Source organism: Rattus rattus, chromosome 4 (assembly GCF_011064425.1).
Source record: "Rattus rattus isolate New Zealand chromosome 4, Rrattus_CSIRO_v1, whole genome shotgun sequence".
NCBI lineage: Eukaryota > Metazoa > Chordata > Mammalia > Rodentia > Muridae > Rattus > Rattus rattus.
Genome location: NC_046157.1, coordinates 147,813,516 through 147,834,502, shown reverse-complemented (window position 1 = coordinate 147,834,502; position 20,987 = coordinate 147,813,516). Strand labels below are relative to the sequence as shown.

Here is a 20,987-nt window from a genome sequence, read left to right as displayed (position 1 = left end):
TGCTTGCCCTTGAAGGACAAACGGGCCTAAGGCCGAGTGTAGGCGCTCGGGAGAGTCCCTGCCCCTAGGGGGAGCTGAGAGTCGAGTTCAGGGAACCCTAATAGCGCAGCGTGGGAGTCCGGTCAGCCCAGTTCCCTGGGGAGATGGCAAATGAATTGGGCCTTGAAGGCACAGACTTTTGGGTTCTTTTTGGCCTGGTTCCTGAAAGAGAAGGAACCTCTAGGTTTTCCTACCTGGAAAATAGGTTTCAGGTACAAAAGAGAGTAGGAGATAATCAGTCATTTGGAAGGTCAGGATTTGACATTTAGATTTTACAGCGCTTTGGAACACAGGGGAGTTACGGTTTGGTTTTGTTCATCAGACTATTTCTTTTCTTTTTTTTTTTTTTCTTTTTAAAGTTTCCTCCAGTGCTACCCTCCATCCCCCAAGTTTGTCAAGTTGTTTCTTCTTCTTCTTTTCTTCTTCTTCTTCTTCTTCTTCTTCTTCTTCTTCTTCTTCTTCTTCTTCTTCTTCTTCTTCTTCTTCTTCTTCTTCTTCTTCTTCTTCTTCTTCTTCTTCTTCTTTTTCCTCCTCCTTTCTTTTTCTCCTTCTTCTTCTCTTTCCTTCCTTTCCTCCTCCTCCTCCTCCTCCTCCCCCTCCTCCTCCTCCTCCTCCTCCTCCCCCCCTCATCTCCTCTCCCATCTCCTCTCACACCTTCATTCTTTTTACTTCTTTCTGGAGACAGGCTCTCAGGTAGCCCAGGTTGGTCTTGCACTCACTTTATAACAAGAGGATGCCCTAGAACTCTTTAAGACTCCTGCCTTCATTTTCCAAGTGCTGGAGGGACACAGTGGTGTCATGGCGGTTCTGTTTGAGTTGGTCTGGGTATATACTGGAACTCACCTTCCTACTACCTCAGCCTTGTACTATTACCTCAGGGCTAGGATTACAAGATTGCACCAAATAAGTAGTTTTGGGGTATCTTTTAGGAGCTAAGCACCAGACACTGTTGTTTTGTTTTAAGTATTATGTATACGGGTGTTTTGCCTGTATGTATGTCTGTGTACTATGGGCATGAAAGGGCTAGTGGAGAAGGCCAGAAGAAGGCATTGAATGCCCTGGAACTGGACAGTTGAAAGCCACCATGTCGATGCTGAGAATTGAATCCCTGTCCTCTGAAAGGGTGGCTAGTGTCTTTTTTTTTTTTTTAAGATTTATTTATTTATTTTATGTATGTGAATACACTGTCACTGTCTTCAGACACACCAAAAGAGGGCGTTGGATCCCATTACAAATGGTTGTAATGTGGTTGCTGGGAATTGAACTCAGGACCTCTGGAAGAGCAGTCAGTGCTCCTAACCGTTGAGCCATCTCTCCAGACCTAGGCACTGTGTTTTTAAGTCTCTTAGGTTGTGATAAGATGGGTGTCCCTAGCACACTTTACTCTGAGGTACAGCACTTGTCCAAACTGGAGACAGGTAATCCAGAAAGCTGGTAGGGGACCTTCAATTGCCCTGCTGTGTCCTTCCTGTTGGTGGATGCTGGGTCACTGTGCTCATCACCCGGAACTCTCCCTGCCTTCCTGCTCCTCGATAGGGAGTCCATACAGGAAGCGCTGGTGGGAGCTGTGGGTCAGAAACTTGGCTCCATGGGCAATGCAACAGGTCCAGGCCTGGGGAAAGACCATGAGTGGAGGAGAGGCCAGAGCTCTGCAGAAGTCCCTTGTGTCTCCCTCTCCTGTCCTCCCTAGCCCTTGGCTGACCCCAGTACCAGATAAGCAGTAAGGCCCAAGTAACCTATGGCGAGCAGAGCCACAAGGCCAAAGTAGGCAGGGTGCGGGAGGCTGGGCAGGTAGCTGATCACGAAGTACAGGTTGATGGCGCAGACCAGTGCCATGATGCAGGAAGTAATGACTTTGCTCAACCTGGGGAAGGGATGATGCTCAGAGCTGGCTTGTGGGGCGGCGGGCTGGATGCAGCTGGACCACCTGGATGGTCTCCCCACTGACCCCCACCCTCAGGACCTCCAGCTAGCTCAGACTAGGGAAGCAGGACAGACACTTTCTCTGACCTGTGTGGTCTAGAGCAGACAGACCCCACTAGCCACTTGGGGGCCCTTCAGGCTCCATTACTGACAGGACTTGGCAAGAAGTGTGCTGAAGGTAAGCCCAGGTTCTAGAAACAGCCCCCAATAATCCTAGTCCCCACACTTAGTAGCTGCGTGGCACTGGGCAAGTTCTTTACGGTCTTGGGGCCTCATGGGAAGGTGGAGGTAACATTGTTCGTGCCTCTGTGTGGCTGTGAGTATAGAAAGCAGTAACGCTGTGGTTTGGGAAGGGAATACTCACCAGCCATTGGCAAACTCCTGCATGACGGCTGGCATGCTGGTGAAAGTCAGAATGGGCAGCACAGCAAAGGGCAGCTGTGGGGAGTGGTAGAGACTGAGGCTGAGAGACCCTGCTTTGGTACAGCAGGGTGTGAGAGTGGCGAGTTCTGCCTCTCCTCTGGCAGGACGGGAGTCTTTGGGGGCCTTCCCTAAGAGCCCTGAACAGTATTCTGTGTCTCCAAAGTATGCAGGGCCGTCAGAGTGCTGGAGTTGGAATGCCAGTTTAGCCTCCAGTCAACCAACCCAAAGCATTGGTTTTTCCATCTGTGGAGTGGGGACAGTAGGGACTCTTGCTTTTTAGTGTGGCTGTAGACTCCTGTGAGGGTTTAGGGCAAAACCTGTAGGACTTTTGGAGGGGGACAGGGAGGCTGCTGTGTTCCTTATTAGCTAGACCGTGGGTCTCACCAGTAGACTCTGCAGAACATTGAGGAGATCATTGAGGCCGGACAGGTCCCTCAGGTCGCGGAAGACAGCCACCAGCACAGTGGGCAGGATAGCACAAGAGCGAGTGAGGAGGACGCGTGCGAATCGAGACCATCGCAGCTTAAGGAAACCCTTGATGGGACCAAGCACCCGTGGCCTTGGTTATCTCAGACACTCACTCCCAACACCTCCCCACCCCACCCCCCCCACACACATGCATTTTATCTGTCTTAGAAATGGAGGCAGCTCTGACTCTTGTTGGTAGGAGAAGGATGAGTGGGGGAGGGAGCATCCCCATACCTGGTTGCTCAATATGGAACAGTTTGGGGGGGATTCTGTCATCTTACCCCTCTGCAACTCAGAAAAGCCCAGCATCCAAGCCTTTAGCAGTGTTTCGACTGTCCTTGGGCCCGCGATACCAACCTCCATCACGAATTGTCCTGCATAGGTGCCGGTCATAGTAGAACTCTGACCCGCTGCCAGGAGACCTACTGCCCAGATGTAGAGGGCCGCAGGGCCAAAGAGACAGCCTAGGATCACACCCTAAACGGAGAAGGCGTGATCAGACAGAGGCCCCGCCCAGCAGAGACCCCACCCCGACAAGGCGTGGCCAAACATTGGGCCTGAGTGGCACTTACTCCTTGATAAATATCCACTGACACTGTGTTATTGTCCCTGGGGAAGATCTTAGCATAGTTGTGGAGGCTGCTGTTGGCACAGATGTTGAACTGCAGGCAGGGAGTCAGTAAGAGGGAGGTGGGAAAACACAAACTCACTTTTGGAAAATCGGAACCCCAGCTAGGCCCTAACACGAGTTAAAAACCTGAGGTCTATCCCTGGCGGTGGTCATGCATACCTTTAATCCTAGCACGTGGGAGGCAGAGGCAGGGAGATCGCTGTAAATTTGAGGCTACCCTGGTCTACAGGGTGAGTTCCAGGGCAGCTCAGGCTACACAGAGAAACCCTAGTCTCAAAACACAAAACAATAAAAAGAAAACCTGAAGTCCTACAGGCTAAATCTGTCTAGATACACTTTGCCAATAATGGTTTGGGTTTTGATTTTGTTTTTTGGTTGTTGTTGGCTTGTTTGTTTGTTTCTTTTTTGAGATGAAGTGTCTCTATGTAGTCCTGTCTGTCTTGGAACTCCTTATGTAGACCAGGCTAGCCTTGAACTCCCAGAGGTCTGTCTTCTTTTGCCTACCGAGTGCTAGGATTAAAGTCACCATGCCCAGCTTGGTTTTATTTCTCTTCCTGTGGATGTGTTCTTAGAATTTACAATGCAGCTCCAGGTGAGAACTGGGTTTCCAGTCCCTGGGATCAGTACCATTCCATGGCTCCCCCTTCATCCAAGAGCCCTGCAGTCATTGGAAAATAGGCTCCCGCCGAGTGGTGGTGGTGCACGTCTTTAAAGCCAGCACTTGGGAGGCTGAGGCAGGTGGATCTCTGTGAGTTTGAGGCCAGCCTGGGACAGCCAGGGCTACCCACAAAGAAACCCCATCTTGAAAAAGAAAGGAAAAGAAAGAAAGAAAGAGGAAAGGAAGGAAGGAAGGAAGGAAGGAAGAAAAACTAGGTTTCAAAGTCCCCCATAGTGTTCTCTCCCTCATGCTAGGTGGCAGAGTGACACCCAAGAATGGATGCTCCCCTCACACACACAGGGCATTTAGCAAGGACTTCCAAATGCAGTGGTTAGTGACTCCCAGTCCTTGCACGCCCCCCACTGATCAGCCCCTGCCTCCAGAGGGAGCAGAACCATCAGGCTCCCTCAGGGATCCCAGCCCTAGCCCCTGTCATTCTGCATCCCCACCTGCAGCTACTCCCCTGCACCGTTCTAACTCCGAACATCCCTGGGCACTCATTGGTGCGTGGGCTGGCTTCCTGTCCCTTCATGTCTTCCCTATGTTCGCTACATACAAGAGCAAAGGTGTAGGACTCGCTCGCTTTACCCTGGGGCTCTCAGGTGATGCCTGGTACCAAAGCAACACCTGGAGCCAAGCAGTACTTCAAAGTGATTGACACCTGTCATCTGGGAGTTGAGATGATCAAGAGAGAAGACTCTAGAGTTCAGAGTCCAGCAGAGATTCCAGAGGATGTGGCCCCGTGATCTGGAACCCCTGACAAGGCTGGTGGCGACATGGGGTGTGGGGACATACAAATGAGCTGGTGGTAGGGTCAGTGTGGCTCACCGCTTCCTCATTGGTTTGCTGGTAGAAGGCCTGACCAAAAACAGCCATGACAAAGAGGTTGATGATGAATGACACGAAGAGGGCGATGGTGGCCTCAGTCAGGAAGTACATGTTGGCTTCTCGAACGTCCCCCCGGCGGGTTCTGTCTACCTCTCTAGACTAGTAAGATAAAAGCAGGAAGGATCGAAGTCCCTCAGGACTCCCCAGTGTCCCCTACTTCCACATGTATACTTCCGTCTGCTCTGAGTCACAATTCTGGGAAAGTCCCCTATGTGGTGTCTGGTTCAGGCCCAGGTCAGCTGCTACCTGCCCACATCTTTGTCCTTGCCAGAGGTCTAGTCCACAGTGACCAATTATGTGAATGAAGGAAGATCTGGCCATTGAGGTCCCTCTCTAAGTCAGCCCTGATAGCCACTGCTCCCTTCATCCAACATGTTCTATCCACAAACGTGTCTGGTTCGCTTCTGCCATGGGACCGTTGCATTTGCTGTCCCCGTCTGCCATGCCATCCTCTGACCTATCCACCAGTTCCTTTGCAAGCACCTTTCACCATCCACAGTTCCCTTCTTTATTTACTTCGTTCTTGTCTTTGTCCCCAGCACGAGGATGCAGTTGCTTCTAGGCCTTGACTGATTTTTTGTTGATCTGCCTCAGACCTGTTATTACAGGTGGCTGAGCGGAGAGTGAGTCCATTAACTAAGACCCTCAAGGAAGGCATCTGAGGTGGCAGGAATCCAGGCTCAGGAATGGGCTCCTCCCTCCCCTCTGCTCACCTTGACCAAGGCCGAGTGCAGGTAGATGTTATGAGGCATGATGATGGCACCAACGATGCCCACTGCCTGCAGCAGCTCAGGCTGCCCACAGCCCGGGCAGGAGGGCAGGAACAGGCCCTTAAGAAGGGCTCCCTGAGATGGACGCGCCACCACATACTGTCGGAAGGAACTTGGTCAGCCCGCTAAAACCATCCTCCCCTCCGCCCCATCCCTGAAGGCAGGTAAGGCTGTTTCCCTAGACCCTTAGGCTACCCAGGAAGGGAAGGGACGGATCTTGAGGGAAGGGGTATGACTCTGATATCTCACCTCATAACCGAAGGTCAAAGCCATTATGGTAATGAGGAACCCAAAGAAAGCTTCCAACTTGCGCAAACCTAGGGACACAGCGAGGATTTAAAAAAAAAAAAAAAAAGGAGAACTAAAAAAACAAAACCCTGTCAATAAACACTTGAGAGTGGCTGCTGTGAGCACTTTGTCCTGGGCACTAAGCCAAGGGCTTAGCATATATTTTTCTCGTGGAAACTTCACCACAGCCTTGTGATGCTTGGATGTTCTGTCCCAAGTTACAGAAAATGAAAACAGAAACCAAAGTGAGTTGCTCAAGCCATTCAGCTGGAGCAAAGGGCACCAAGGGGGACCCACAGCCCTGGGAGAAGCCAAGGCTCCATGAGGGAGCCCACTTTCATCCCCTAAGAAGAGGGGCTTTCTCTCACCATAGTTATCCAGGAAGAGGAAGAAGAAGGTATCCACAATAGTGATCAGTACGCCACCCCACAGGGGGATGCTGAAACCAAGCAGACCACGTCAGCCCAGCCTGGTCCAGATCTGGAGTTCCCACCCTCAGAGGGGAGTCAGCAACCCAATAGCTTGGACAGCTGAGGATGGAGGCGGGAGTGTGGTGTGTGACTCACAAGTCTCTGAAAAGGACTCCCACCAGCTCTACTGAAAATGGGGTGACAACATAGACACAGGGGAGCCCTCTTCTGGGGAGGAAGGAAACAGTGGCTCCCTCCAGCCGGGCTCTGAGGGGGTTTCCTAGCCTGATACCGTCCAGCAGAGAGCAGACTGAAGGAGATAGCCGTCCCGATGACTTCCTGCATGTCTGAGCCCACAATGGCCAGCTCAATGGTCAGCCAGAGGAGGATGCGGGGCACCTATGGGGAGATGTTGCTTCCTTAAAAGAAGGCTGGCTGTTTGGCGGCACTTTTCTTGCCTGTGCCTGCTCTGAACTGTGCTGAGAGACTGGACGCCTGTGGCTTTTACAAATGCCAGCTGGTTTTATAAGACAGAATTGCTGGTCCGTGAGGGCACACGCCCTTAGTCCCAGCAATGGAGGCAGAGGCAAACAGAGTGAGTTCTAGGACAGCCAGGGTTACCCAGAGAAACCCTGGAAAAACCAAAACCAAAACCAAAACCAAAACCAAAAAAAAAAAAAAAGACACACTTAAAGGAGTTTGCTCTGGGGGCTGGAGAGATGGCTCAGCGGTTAGGAGCCACTGACTGCTCTTCCTGAGGTCCTGAGTTCAATCCCCAGCAACCACATGGTGGCTCACAACCATCTGTAATGGGATCTGATGCCCTCTTCTGGTGTGTCTGAAGACAGCTACAGTGTACTCGTATATAATAAATAAACAAACAAATAAATAAATAAATAAATCTTTGGGGTTGGGGATTTAGCTCAGTGGTAGAGCGCTTGCCTAGCAAGTGCAAGGCCCTGGGTTTGGTCCCCAGCTCCAAAAAAAAACAAAACAAAACAACAAAAAAAAAAAAAAAAAAAAACCAAGGAGTTTGCTCTGGTAGGATTTGTGTATTGGAATCTTGGTCCTCATGTTGAGATAGCAGGGACAGACCTGCTGGCGCTGGCCTGACAGCCCCGAAACTAAGGCAAGAGGAAGAACAAGTTCAAGGATAGCCTGGTGCAACTTGGTGAGACGCTGTCTCAAATAAAAAGTAAAGAGAAGGCAGAGGATGCTGTGTGGTAATGCTTGCCTGGTGGTGTGGATGAGGCCAATCCCATGCACCCTCCCCCCCCCATGCACCCCTCCCCCATGCACCCCTCCCCCCATGCACCCTCCCCCCATGCACCCCTCCCCCATGCACCCCTCTCCCCCATGCACCTCTCCCCCATGTACCCCTTCTCCCATGCTAAATAAAGCTAAGCGGAAATTGGCACCTTGAACCTGTAGAGATGTGAGCTAATTTGGGCTTTTTGCTTTGTTTTGAAGTACTGGTGCTTCAGCTCAGGCCTGACGTGCTCTGTCATTGTGTTACACACTCAGTCTAATCATCTTTCCTCTTCTTTGTGCAATCTCTCTCCTCTCTCCTCTCTCTCTCTCTCTCTCTCTCTCTCTCTCTCTCTCTCTCTCTCTCGCTCCTCTCTCTCTCTCTTCCCCCCACCCCTTTCTCTCTCTTTTGACAGAGTCTCTTTAAGTAGCCCTGACTGTCGTAGACCTCACTATGTAGAACAGACTGACCTCAAATTCAGAGAGCCCCCTGCCTCTGTCCCCTGAGCACTGGGATTAAACTATATTAAGCCTGGCCCTTTAACTTTTTTTTTTATTAAATAAACTAAATTATTGTGCCAGAAATGGTGGCACACACACTGTTAAACTCAGTACTCTGGAGGCAGAGGCATGTGGGTCTCTCTGAGTTCCAGGTTGGTCAGGGGTACACAGGGAAACTCTGCCTCTAAGTAAATAAAATAAAATAGCCAGGTGGGGGCTGGAGAAATGGCTCAGTGGTTAAGAGCACTGGCTGCTCTTCCAGAGGTCCTGAGTTCAATTCCCAGCAACCACATGGTGGCTCACAACCCTCTGTAAAGAGATCCGATGCCCTCTTCTGGTGTGTCTGAAGACAGCTACAGTGTACTTATATATATAATAAATGAATAAATCTTAAAAAAAAAAAAAAAAACTAAACTACTCAGCTTCATGGGTGTTCTTTCAACAACAGACACAGACCAGCTCAGATGGATGTGGAGAAAAACCAGGCCTCTTGCTCTGAGGCATTTTTGGGTAATGACATTGGTGAGGACCCTAAGCTCCAGTCCCCCTCACGGTTAGTTAAGCGGTTTGCTTCTAGAAGCAAATGGCTGCTTTGGGGTTCCTACAGTGTGTGGGCATGGCTTGTATCAGCTTTGTGACACCTTCGCCCTGGAAACTCCAGCTCTTCTGAGCTGAAAGGGCTAAATGACATTAAATCCCTTTGAAAGGGACTGGGGATACAGTTCAGACGGTAGCATGCTTATTCAGTACTCAGGAGCCCCTGAGTAGAATCTGCCATCATGTAAAAAACAAGTCAGTGAATTCATAAGACTAAAAAAAATCCCTTTCAAACAGACCTCGGTGTGGTCCTGAGTGAGCGGGTGACTAGCTCTGGGCTACAGAACTTTGTCTGTTTGCTACGAATTGAGCCTGTGGTGTTTGCCCACTGGACTTGTGAATCCTGGGGAGCTAATGATGTATTTATTGTAGAACCTATTCCCAGCTCACCTTAGGGTAGTAGAGATGGCAGATTTCACCCAGATCCTTGCCTGTCACCACGCCCAGCCGGGCAGCCAGCCGCTGGCAGAGCAAGCCTAGCACTGTGGCCCAGAGCAGCACCCAGAGCAGCTGTGAGGAAACAGAGGAGACCCTCAGCTGAAACAGCCTCGCTCAGACAGAATGGGTAGGAAGACCACTCCCCGACAGCCTCCTCTCTCTGGAGGGGCTTCCCTCAGGACCTTTTCCTGCCCCGCATGAACTTAATCCTTATCCTCAAGAAAAACACTCACGCAACCTGCTATGGAGAACAGGGTCTTCACCGTCTTAGCTAAGACACCACCCTCCCCACAAAGTCAGCATGGAGCCCCAGACTCAGTACTTTGAATTCAGCCACAGCACCAGCTTGAAGGTCCGACTCAATGTTCCCCGGGTCAAGGAAAGCGATGCTCATGAGGAAACCAGGCCCCGTGAATGCCCACAGCTTCCTCAGGCTGAATGTGCCCTGGGGGTGTAAGCAGATCGGGTCATGTTTGAGATAGGGTGGTTGCAGCTTTGAGCATCCCCTCAGCTAAAACCTCAGCAGGTATCTTCAGTCAGGCTGGCCTGCCCTGGTCCTCCATCACCCACCCAGTGCCACCCAACGATGCCCCAACCCGGAGGGACCAGTGGGATTTGCTGAGTCACTGTGGCTCTGCTTTCTGGATGGGTCTCGTTCAGCAGCAGCCTCTGCAGCTGGCCAGCACGTGACTTGTCAGCCTCTTTCAGGCTTGTCAGAGTCTTTAGGGACTTTGTAGTAGTTAAACCTCCCTGTTCCAACTCTTCCCTCCCCGGACCCTTCTCATACCGCAAGCTCCTCTCTCTGGGGACCACTGAGGTCTCAGTCACTCCACTCTATTTCTGTGTTGGGAATCTGCCTAGGAATTGGCTTAGATTGTGGCAATGGGGACTGAGGGGGCAGACGGGTGGGAGTGGGGGCTGAGGGGTGGGGCACACTCATCCGAGAGAGCCACCCAACTTGGAACCCACATCGTTGTAGTGAACTGACCACAGGTTGACCTCTGACCTCCACATGCATGCTATATAATGGATACGTGCAAATGACTAAGTAAATAGACACAATACATTGTAAAAAGAAACACTGTGGCAAGGCTGGAGAGCAGCATCCCGGAGCCAGCCTGATGCTGGTCTTTACCCAAGTTCGTCCCTACCTGGTCCCTTCTTCTAATGCCAAAACAGTCTCCAGGCTTTTTCTCCCTACGGAAAAGCTAAAGTCTTCTTGAGAACCATTTGATCTTTTTTTCCAAAGAACTACAGAGCAGCCCCTTTAATCACTGTCACGGTCACAGAAGATGCTCAATCCCCAGTCCCCAGCCTGCAAGATCTCGGAGGATCTGGTAGGACGCAGGATGCACTGAGGACATTTCTAACACTCCTACCTGTTCCGTGCTGGGGATGGGAATCTTCTCACTCAGGTAGGTGTTCCTGGAAGGCGCTGGCTGAGGTGCTGGGCTAGGCAGGCTGGAAATGGAGCCATAACTGGGCCTGTTCAGCCTCTGGGGGCTCTTGTCACCTGTCAGGGACCCCAGGATGCTGGGTTGGGTGTGTGCTTCTTTCAAGAGCCTTGGATTCCAGCTACCTGCCTCCTCTCAGGACCTCCACTCCTCCCCCTAACTGGCCATTCCACCTATGTGTCAAGCGGAGGTTTCCAGAATCACTTCCCTCTCAGTGAGCACAGAACTTCTCCAATCCAAATCTCCTGACTCAGGAGATTTGTGAGACAGGAGGCCCAGAGAAGGGTAAGCCGAGTGCCCACCTCATCCCCTCCCCCAGCTGCATGACCCCATGCTCTGCCTCCTTTATAGAAGTGCCTGACTCCAGTGTGTCTGGCAGACCAGAGCCCTCACAGAGACGTATGTCTTCCTTGCTACCCCCAAATCACCCCCACTTGAATCACACTAGGTCCCTGGAGGCCACCACTCACGAATCATGGGGACACAGGCTGCAGGATACTCTGTGTGATCACCGGGCCTGGCAGCTCCTCAGTCTGTCCCCTTGTGTGGGTGCTGGTGCGAGTGAGTAAGAGTGGGGAATCCACGCCCTTCCCATCCTCACCAGATTTCATCTGCACATCACCAAGGGCATGCTCACAATTTCACACTCTCGGCGTTTCGAAACACTCAGCAAAGGCAGAAGTGGCCAGTTGTGGCGGAAAGGGCTGGCAACCCACAGCTTTGACCCTCCTTCCTCTCCTGGATCCCCTATGTTCCATAACAACTCTGGCTCTGTTCCAATATCCTAGGTTCACTGCTCTGATTTCAGGCACTTCCTGCCATTAGTTTACATGCACCCACACAACACACACACACACACACACACACACACACACACACACACACACACACACATACACACATACATACACATACATATGCACACATACACACACCGATCCATACACACACACATCCCTACATACACATACATATACGCACATACACACACACTTACATATACATATACTCACACATATATACACACATATACATACATACACACACATGCTTATATACACACACATTCTCATACACTTATACACAAACACACACACATACACACACACACACACACACATGCTCATACACAGACCCATACCCTGTCAGGTCTTTCGTCTCAGTCTGTAGTTCAATGGGCAATGGTTTACCTAATGGGAAGGTGGAGGGAGGTTAAATGTCCTTCTTTCCTGTGGACCTGTGAGGGTCTCAGCCATGGGTCAATGCTATGTCCATATCACAGAATGAACTCCTGGGCATTTTTACCTCAGAGAAATTAAACATATGCCCAAATAAAAACCTCCACATGGAGTTTACAGCAATATTATTTGCGGTAACCAGAAGCTGGAATTGTTCGAGCTGCCCATCAACAGGTAAGTGAATCGCTATTGGCAATAAGAGTATTAATATGTATAACAGAACGGAGGACCTGAAATGCAAGCTGAGTGGGGTTAGGGGCGTCCCATGTCCCTCCTCATACACCTCCTGCACTTTCTGTGGGTTTGTTTCTAGTGGTAGTGATTATGTTTAGATTCACAGTGCCACTGCAGGCTTTTCATGTCCAACTCCAGGTTCAAATCCTGCTCTCCCACCTGCAGGATTTTATGTAGCTCAGGCAGGACTCAAGCTCACAGAAGGGAACCAAAGATGACCATGAACTCCACTGTGTTTCCTGAGTGCTGGGATTATGGGTGGCCTGGGCCCAGTGGTTCCCACCTCCCCTCCTCTTCTCTTAACTTTTAATTTTAATTTTTTTTTCTTTTTTTCGGAGCTGGGGACCGAACCCAGAGCCTTGCGCTTGCTAGGCAAGTGCTGTACCACTGAGCTAAATCCCCAACCCTAATTTTAATTTTTGAGAGAGGGTCTTGCTGTGTAGCCTTGGCTGGCCTTGGCTCATAGCAGTTCCCCTGGCTCAGGGCCCCGAGGGCTGGGATTTCAAACGTTGAGTCAAACACATCTGGCCACAGGCCTTAATTTTATTTTCTTTGAAATGGCCAGAACTGTGAAAATAGACTCTAGGAAGAAAAGATGAAACTTGATGGGTAAACAAAAGCTTCCCATATTTGACAAGAAGAACTGGCCAAATACAGTCCCTGCTGGCAGAGTAACACATGGGAAGGACCCTGCTTATCACCCACTGAAGCTGCACCCCCAGCCAATCTCAGTTTCCCGCTTCCAGCTGTCCACCTAGTCCTTTTTGAGATCCAAACCCTGGTTGATGTTGTCATTGTCAACATCAACGATGTCATTATCAACATCAATGTTGTCATCATCGACTTTGACGTCATCGTCGTCGTCGACATCGTCATCATCGTCATCGACGTTATCGTAATTGTCAATATCGTCATTGTCATTGTCAACATCATAGTTATCATAGTAGATGTTTTCATCTTCGTAGATGTTATCATCTTCGTATTTGTAATAGTAACTGTCATAGTAGATGTCGTCCTCCACCTCTTCTTCCTCGTCGACATACAAGTAGTCCTCATCCCCTTCTATCTCCACCTCTTCCATTTCTTCCTTGCCTTCTCCTTCCTCCTCTCCCTCCTCTTCCTCTTCCTCTTCCTCCTCCTCTCCCTCCTCCTCTTCCTCCAGAGAGCGGAAAGGGCTGGGCTGGTGTGAGGATCGCAGGGCTGGGATGGGTGAGCGCAGCGCCGCAAAGGGCCCGAAGTGCTCAGCAGCGAAGGTGACCACGTCCTCTGGCCGGCGGAGCAGCAGGAACAGCAGGAAATCAGAGACCAGCGCTTGGGCCTCCGGGTGCTGTCGCAGATACCTCGTGTGGCTGAGGCGCAGCTGCTCCTGCACGCGGGGGGGTGGGGGGTGGGGGCATAGGGTGGTCCAGCACCAGAGCTGAGCACAACTCGGATTGGCCAGGAACGCCTGGGACACCCCCTCTTCCCCCCAAACATCTCCCTGATTCGTGCATTTCGGCCCTCACGGTCCACAGTAGGACTGCAGACGGACCCCCAGGCTGCAGCCACTTCTCACCTTCCGATCCAGGAATTTCGAGTAAAGCTCCAGGTCTTCCTCCCACACCAGGGGCTTCCGATCAAACGTGGGCGGAGGCTCAATCACATCTGAGTAGAGTGAGCAAGGGAACTGCCTACCGGTTCCTCCGCAAACAGGGGAGGATCCCAGGAACTCTCAAGTATGGACAGAGTTGCCAGAGGACCATCCTAACACTTTGAGTCAGGGGCTGGAAACCTGCCTCCTCTTTACCTGACTCAAGAATGCTGTCCCACCCCTAGGGCACTGGTTCCTTTCCAAACCAAACCAGAGGCCAAGCTTCATCCATCTTCCCTTCACTGCCAGGGCCTGCCCTGGGCCACTTACCCTCCTCCCTTATGAGGGGCATCTTGGTGATGATACAGCATCCTGGAGAGCCCACCTGGACTCTTTTAGCCAGGTGCCTGCAGGGCAATACAGAAGTTGGGGGGAGAGTCTTCCTATACCAACTGAGGTGACTGAATGGTGCTGAGCACAATGAGTCCTGGCTCCCACTCCTGCCCCCAGGGTAATGAAAGCCTTTGTGAAATGATTAAGGTCAATTGACGGGCATAATGGTGGGGCTCCAATCAGGAGGATTGGCATCCTCGGACCAGAAAGAGAAAGCTGTCTACAGAAGCTGTCTCCCCAGAGCTAGAGCCCCGAGGGCAACCAGACAGCTAGAGAGCTCACCAGAAATCAACCCTGCTGGCCATTTTTAAAAAATATCCAGTGATTTTTTCAACATTAATTTATCCTGTGTACATGCATGCACGTGTGTGCACATGCACGCACACCATTCACACACATGCTTGTGTGGAAATCAGAGGACAACTTGTAGGAGTTGGGTCTCTCCTGCCAAGTGGGTTCCAGGAATTGAACTCAGGTCATCAGATTTGGCAGCAAGCTCCCTCACCACCTTTCCAGCTGAGCCATCCTTTGACTTGTGTGTACCTTTGTGAGGGAATATCTTGCTACTGTAGATGGCCCTCAGACCTGGAGCCGTCCTCCTGTGTCAGCTTCCTAAGTACTGGAAAGACAGCTGTGAGCCCCTGTTGCGGGCTCATCTTGCAGTATATTGTCATGGCAGCTGAGGTAAGACACAATGGTGTCCCCGAGAGAGTTGCCTGGGGGCCTATGTTTACCCTGCTTCCTCTCTTTTATCTCTGTAGTTCTTGGGTCCTGTTCCAGATAACAGCAAGCATTATGTCTTGCTCAAAGCACATCTGTAATCCCAGCACCTAGGGTACTAAGGTGGATTTGTGAGGCCAGCCTGAGCTCACTGTTCTGTTTTTTTTGTTTGTTTGTTTTGTTTTGTTTTGCTTTTTGTTGTTTTTTGTTTTTTGTTTTTAAGCAAATGAAATGGACAAAGCAAAGATACACCCAGACCTCATTGACAGTTTTTTCTGGCAGCATCTTGGGGATAATAGTGACTCCCGTGCCCCATGTACATCTTCCCCAGGAAGATCTTTTCTTCCCCTTCAGAGCTCCCATGCATTACATGATAAGGTCACCTTGGCCCTTCCCACAAGTGGCTCACCCATCAGAGAGCAAATAGAACTGGCAGGAGAAAGGTATGCCGTCTTCAGAGTGTATGGTTTGCTCCACGATGAACATTTCAGCCTGCTGGTTGCCCACTTGGATTGTCTGGAAACCCAGGGATTTCTAAGGCAACCAAAGAGGAGAGTACGGTGAGGCAGTTGTCCCCATCTCCTTAAGCCCTTTCCTTCTCCTCAGGTCGTCATTCCGGCTCACCACTGGTAATCAATGCTTAGCTATTCAGTTCCTTACATGCCACAAAGTTTGCGTTTTCAGGGTAAGTTAGGGACTCCTCCCAGCCAGTCCCTGCCACCCACCTCTTCTCAAGCCATCTCAATGGAGCTCCTCTAACTGTACATTTTGTTACAGGGACAAAGGTCAGTGTGGGGAGTGAGGTGCCGTACAATGAGAGACCCTGGAAAAAACACCTGGGGTTGACCTCTGTCCTCTACCTGCACAAACCTGTATGTATACTTGCCCGAGTGTATGTGCATACACATACCACACACATGTATACACAAAGTCAGGGGTGTCAGCCAAGGGTAGAGGTGCACACATGTAATTGCAACACTAGCTTTTGGGGACTTAGGATGTGAGGGTTGAAACCCTAAAGCCATGATCAGGAGCTGGTGGCACACACCTTTAATCCAAGAACTCAGTAGGCAGAGGCAACCAGTTCAAGGCCAGCCTGGTCTACAGAGTGAGTTCTAGGATGGACAGGGCTACACAGTGAAACCCGTGTCAGAGAAGAGGGTGTGGGAGGATAAGAGCAGTTTGGGCCACAACAACAACAAAACACTTTGTGGAAAAAAGGGAGGAGGAGGCTAGAGAGAGATCCATCAATAGTTAAGAGCACTGGCTGCTCTTCCAGAGGACCTGGGTTCAATTCCCAACAGCCACATGGCAGCTCACAACTGTCTCTAGCACCAGTTCCAGGGGACCCAACACCTTCATACAGACATACATGCAGGCAAAACACCAATGCACATGAAATAAAAGTAAATAAATTTTTAAAAGAATGTTTAAGAATAATAAATTCTTTAAGAAAGGAAAAGAACAAAAAGATGTATCTTTGGACTGAAGTGTAGCTCAGTGGTAAGACATTTGCCTCATATTTTCCAAGCCCTGGATGATAGATGGTTTGTTGTTGTTGTTGTTGTTGTTGTTGTTGCTGCTGCTATTTTTGGTTAAGACAGGATCTTATGTAGCTCAGGCTAGACTTGAACTAAATAGGTGGCTAACAATGACTGAACTCCTGCTCCTTCTGTCTTCACTTCCCAAGTACTGGAATTACAAGCACACCACGCCTGTCTTTAGATGATATAGTGAGTGTGTGTGTGTGTGTGTGTGTGTGTGTGTGTGTGTGTGTGTACCCGTCCGTGTGTGCACTCATCCAGGTGTACATGTGTTTGGAGGTGCACATGTGTGTGGGGTGTTTGGCATGCATGTGCATGTGTGGGTTCTTCAGGAACTATCTATTTTATTTTATTTTATTCTATATTTTACCAATTCACACCTTTTTTGTTTTGTTTTATTTATGAGCACATTGTAGCTGTCTTCAGACACACCAGAAGAGGGCATCAGATCCCATTACAGATGGTTGTGAGCCACCATGTGGTTGCTGGGAATTGAACTCAGGACCTCTGGAAGAGCAGCCAGTGCTCTTCACCTCTGAGCCATTTCGCCAGCCCGTTTTATTTCCTTTTAAAATTTTATTTTTATGTGTATGAATGTTTTACCTACATATACATGTATATGTAGAGCCCTTGAAAGTTGGGTTACAGAAGGTCGTAAGCTGCCATGCGGGTACAGTGAACTGATCTTGGGTCTTCTGCAAAGCCAGTAAGTGCTTGTAACCACGGAGACGTCTCTCTGCCTCACCTTGGTTTTTTGTTTTTTTTTTGTTTTTTTAAAGATTTATTCATTTATTATATATATAAGTACACTATAGCTGTCTTCAGATACACCAGAAGAGGGCATCAGATCTCTTTACAGATGGTTGTGAGCCACCATGTGGTTGCTGGGAATTGAACTCAGGACCTCTGGAAGAGCAGTCGGGTGCTCTTAACCGCTGAGCCATCTCTCCAGCTCCTCACCTTGGTTTTGAGCTGGGCTCTCACTGGGACCTAAGGCTGCCTGATGCACCCAGGCTGTCTTTACCGCCGCAGTTCTGGGCTTCTAAGTGTGCAGCGCTTACATGGGTCTGGGATCCAAGTCCGAGCCTCATCTTGCACCACTGAGCATCTCTCCAGCCTTAGAAGGTATGGATTTAGAAAGCAGGCTGCCACGATACTTTTCCTGTGTACTGACCTTTGTACAAAGAGGTTGCTTCCCACCTTTCCGTTCCCTGCTAACCCCAGGCACTCCGTCCTCAACCTTCCTTCTATCACGTTCGTCCAACTGCTGTTGCCCGGTAGCGAATCTCATCCCACCCTAAGGACTAATACCCAATCCACCCTCACACATCACATCTGTCTTTCCCACCCCAGTGGCCTTCGGGATCCTTCTACTTTGCCCCAGGCTGATTCCTTGGCCCAGAGACAGTACTCACATAGGTACAATAGCACAGCTTGCCCTCCGAGTCCAAGGCTAGGAATCGAGCACCGCTGGGTACTGACTGCCGCCAAGCCATCACTCTCAGCAGCACCACATTGGCGGCACTGGAGACAAAGCCCTTGAGTGATTTACAGGGAAAAACAGAGACTCCGGTCTTCGTTTCCTGGTCGGGGAAGATCTGAGTCAGAGGCTTGGAGCTCAGAAGAGGCAGGACGTGTTGGAGTAGGGGTGTGGGGTGTCTAGGCACCTGGCCTCACACAGCTTGTCCTTGCTGTGGTTCTAAGGGTGTGGGAGGGGTTTCCACTTGGCTTTCACTCTTACCTCACCCTCCTTGACACTTCTGGACACAACCAACTGGTCATCCTGCTTCAGGACTTTCATCTTCCTCTCCATGGGGATGATGGGAAACTGAAGAACAGAGCACACGGGAGAATCACGTGCTCACCCTTGAGAGGTTAAGCTCCCATCCTTTCTTCGATGCTGTTTGTCTGTAGTTGGTTTTTCTGAGGCAAAATAGTTCAGCGTGGCCGGGAACTCCCTACATAGGCCAGGAGAGCCTTGTACTTGCAACAATTCTCCTGCCTCAGCCTCCTAAGCACTGAGATTATAGGCAAATGCAGTCAGTCTTATTTTTTTTTTAATAAACAAAATAAGACAAAAATCCCTGTCTTGATAAATAAAGATAAAAATAAGACAGACAGACAGGCGGGTGGACAAACAGATGAGCAAAATGCCTCATAGCCTGGTGTGGTGGTCCAGGACTTGGGAAGGGAATCGGGTTCAAAGTCATCCTCAGCTACATACCAAGTCTGAGGCAAGTCTGGCTATGAGACTGCCTCAAAAAAGAAAGGAGGGGGAGGGAAGGGAGGAAAAGAGGCCTTCCACTTATGGTGGAGGTCAGAAATAGACCCATAGTAAGGAAGAGGAAAGAGGAACAGCTGTATGCCTCGGAACAGAACACAGGCTGGAAACTGGACACAGATTCTCTGAGAAGGCTGTGAGGCCCAAGTCATCTCCCATGTTTAGATAGGTCATGGCCCCACAGAGGAAGTTACTGAAGGGGCTGGGTGAAGGGGATAGAGCCAGAAGATTTGGAGGCTAAATAGTGACAGGCTCTGGGAAAGGCCAGGTCACGTGGCCTTGGGAAGTGGACCAGGCTTTTATGCTGGAGGAGGCCCCAGTGGGCTGGGCTCAGTTTGTGCATCCAGAAACACTAGCAGCAATAATAGAGGTGACTGCTTATCAAATTGTGTGTGGTTGAGTTTCAGGGAGTGTGACATTCTATTGGGGTCCCTCCGACCCTCTTAGGCCCATGTTCCTGCTTATCCTGGAGCATGGGCAAGGCTAGGGGAGGCTGGGAGTAAATACCTTGATGAATTCTTGACTATGCTGCTCCATTAGCTCCAGATGCTCGTTGAGGTAGCCTGGGGTACAGGGAGGCAAGTGCTGATATCACAGGATGGACCCTAGGGAAGGGGCTAGCCCAGGCTGGTGCAATGTGGCCACGGGAAAATGACAGGGTGGTTAGTACTGTTCTTGTCCTGGGGATGTGGCTGGGATGTGCTAATGTACACAGAGAGACAGCCTGTGGGGGGATCCTCGCCAGTCGGCACCCAGTGATGACAAGGAGGAGGGGGCAGGGCTGGCTCTCCTCCCCCCCCCCTTCCTTCCCTCTCCCCAGGCTTGACCCTTCCCAGAGAAGTCAAGGGCAGGTTCTGATTAAGGCCCCATGGATTGGAATGGGGGCTGTGGAGGGTAGATATGAGGGACAGCAAGCAGCTAGAGATCTACCTAGGAGGGAGCTTCCACACACTGACTTGTCTAGGAAGCCTCGGCTAGAGGCGTGTACCAGGAGGCAGTGGGTCAGGATCCCCATGTCGTCTTTGTACTTCCCCTTCTGCACTTCAATGGTCAGCTCTCCCTGAGGTTCCCCTGTGTCTGAGAGGATGACCAGCGTCTCGGGGAAGAACAGAAGCATATCCTCCAACCCTGTGTGGCACAGAGAAGCTCTCTCCAGGCCCAGCCTCTAGACCCCACACCATCTACTCACCCTTTGCCTTGTCTCCCATCTCCTAGCCAGCCCTGCCCCTCCTCCTTGTCATCACTGGGTGCCGACTGGCGAGGATCCCCCCCACAGGCTGTCTCTCCGTGTACATTAGCACATAGGTATCAGGTCTTTTCTGACTCTCAAGAGGATCAGGTGGGGGTTGGGGATTTAGCTCAGTGGTAGAGCGCTTGCCTAGCAAGCGCAAGGCCCTGGGTTCGGTCCCCAGCTCAAAAAAAAAGAAAAAAAAAAAAAAAAAAAAAAAAAAAAAAAAAAAGAGGATCAGGTGGAGAAAAGATGGGGCCTGCTTAGGCCTCCTCTTCCTTCGTCCCCAATCTTGTACCTCTCCTCCCCATGCCCGTCCCACCATCAGGCTCACGGAAGGAGTTGAGGAAGCTGATGGCTTCAGCATTGGCTTCTGGGAATGGCCGCTCTTGCTGCTGCTGCTGTTGCTGCTGTTGCTGCTGCTGCTGGCCTAAGTGGTGGTGATCCTTGGCTTTGGAGCCTACAAGAGGAAGGGAAAGCTAATCCGTCAGACCCTGGGGAAAAGGGAAGAGTAGGTAAGTTAAATTTACTAAGACCACACTTTGGTGGGTTGTAAAGGACAAATATCCGCCAAACAGACCAGTAGCCCATTCCCCACCTGTGGGAGTAACTTTGGAAGACATGCTATTGAGCCTAGTCAGTCTGTGGCTAGTAGTCTCCATGGCAACCAGAAGCTAGGGTACTGCCTCTTAAAGGGCAATCAACCAACTTCAGCCCAAGCTTGGGAGGTTGTCCAGCAGAGGGAGCCTTTGACATTCTTAAGAGGCAGAGAGGAGGCAGGATAGTATAACATCCTTGGGTTTTAATAGGCTAAGGAGGGGTGGCCCAGCTGCTGAAAGCTCTGACTGCAAGGCCAGGGTGGGGAGGTGGGGGGTGGGGTGAGGGGGAAGGGGGTAGGGGGTTGATATATAGCGCATGCCTTTAATCCCAGCACTTAGGAAGCAGAGGCAGGTAGATCTCAGTGAGTTCAAGGACAGCCTGGTCTACAGAGTGAGTTTCAGGACAGCCAGGGCTACATAGAAAAACAAACAAACAAACAAACA

General features: G+C 50.5%; 2 protein-coding genes across 3 annotated transcripts; both read right to left on the bottom strand.

The window, feature by feature from the left end:
* Positions 1-1,174: 1,174 nt before the first annotated feature.
* On the bottom strand, positions 1,175-9,895 carry Slc11a1 (solute carrier family 11 member 1). Its single transcript, XM_032899581.1, has 14 exons — positions 9,853-9,895; positions 9,605-9,727; positions 9,235-9,354; positions 6,791-6,897; positions 6,457-6,527; positions 6,050-6,117; positions 5,744-5,899; positions 4,971-5,129; positions 3,426-3,515; positions 3,211-3,330; positions 2,770-2,919; positions 2,327-2,400; positions 1,750-1,903; positions 1,175-1,651 (listed from the first exon to the last, which is right to left on the bottom strand). Exons 2-14 carry the CDS (start codon positions 9,674-9,676, stop codon positions 1,538-1,540), a joined length of 1,455 nt encoding a protein of 484 aa, XP_032755472.1. The 5' UTR covers positions 9,677-9,727; positions 9,853-9,895; the 3' UTR covers positions 1,175-1,537.
* Positions 9,896-12,717: 2,822 nt separating this feature from the next.
* On the bottom strand, positions 12,718-20,578 carry Catip (ciliogenesis associated TTC17 interacting protein). 2 transcript variants are annotated; one of them, XM_032901339.1, is made up of 10 exons: positions 20,543-20,578; positions 20,279-20,404; positions 19,647-19,844; positions 19,224-19,279; positions 18,177-18,263; positions 17,851-18,018; positions 15,301-15,425; positions 14,109-14,185; positions 13,764-13,852; positions 12,718-13,574 (listed from the first exon to the last, which is right to left on the bottom strand). In XM_032901339.1, exons 1-10 carry the CDS (start codon positions 20,565-20,567, stop codon positions 12,963-12,965), a joined length of 1,563 nt encoding a protein of 520 aa, XP_032757230.1. In that variant the 5' UTR covers positions 20,568-20,578; the 3' UTR covers positions 12,718-12,962. The 2 variants fall into 2 exon arrangements, with proteins under 2 accessions (XP_032757230.1, XP_032757231.1); XM_032901340.1 differs by having other exon boundaries at positions 20,279-20,438; positions 20,543-20,569.
* Positions 20,579-20,987: the final 409 nt, after the last annotated feature.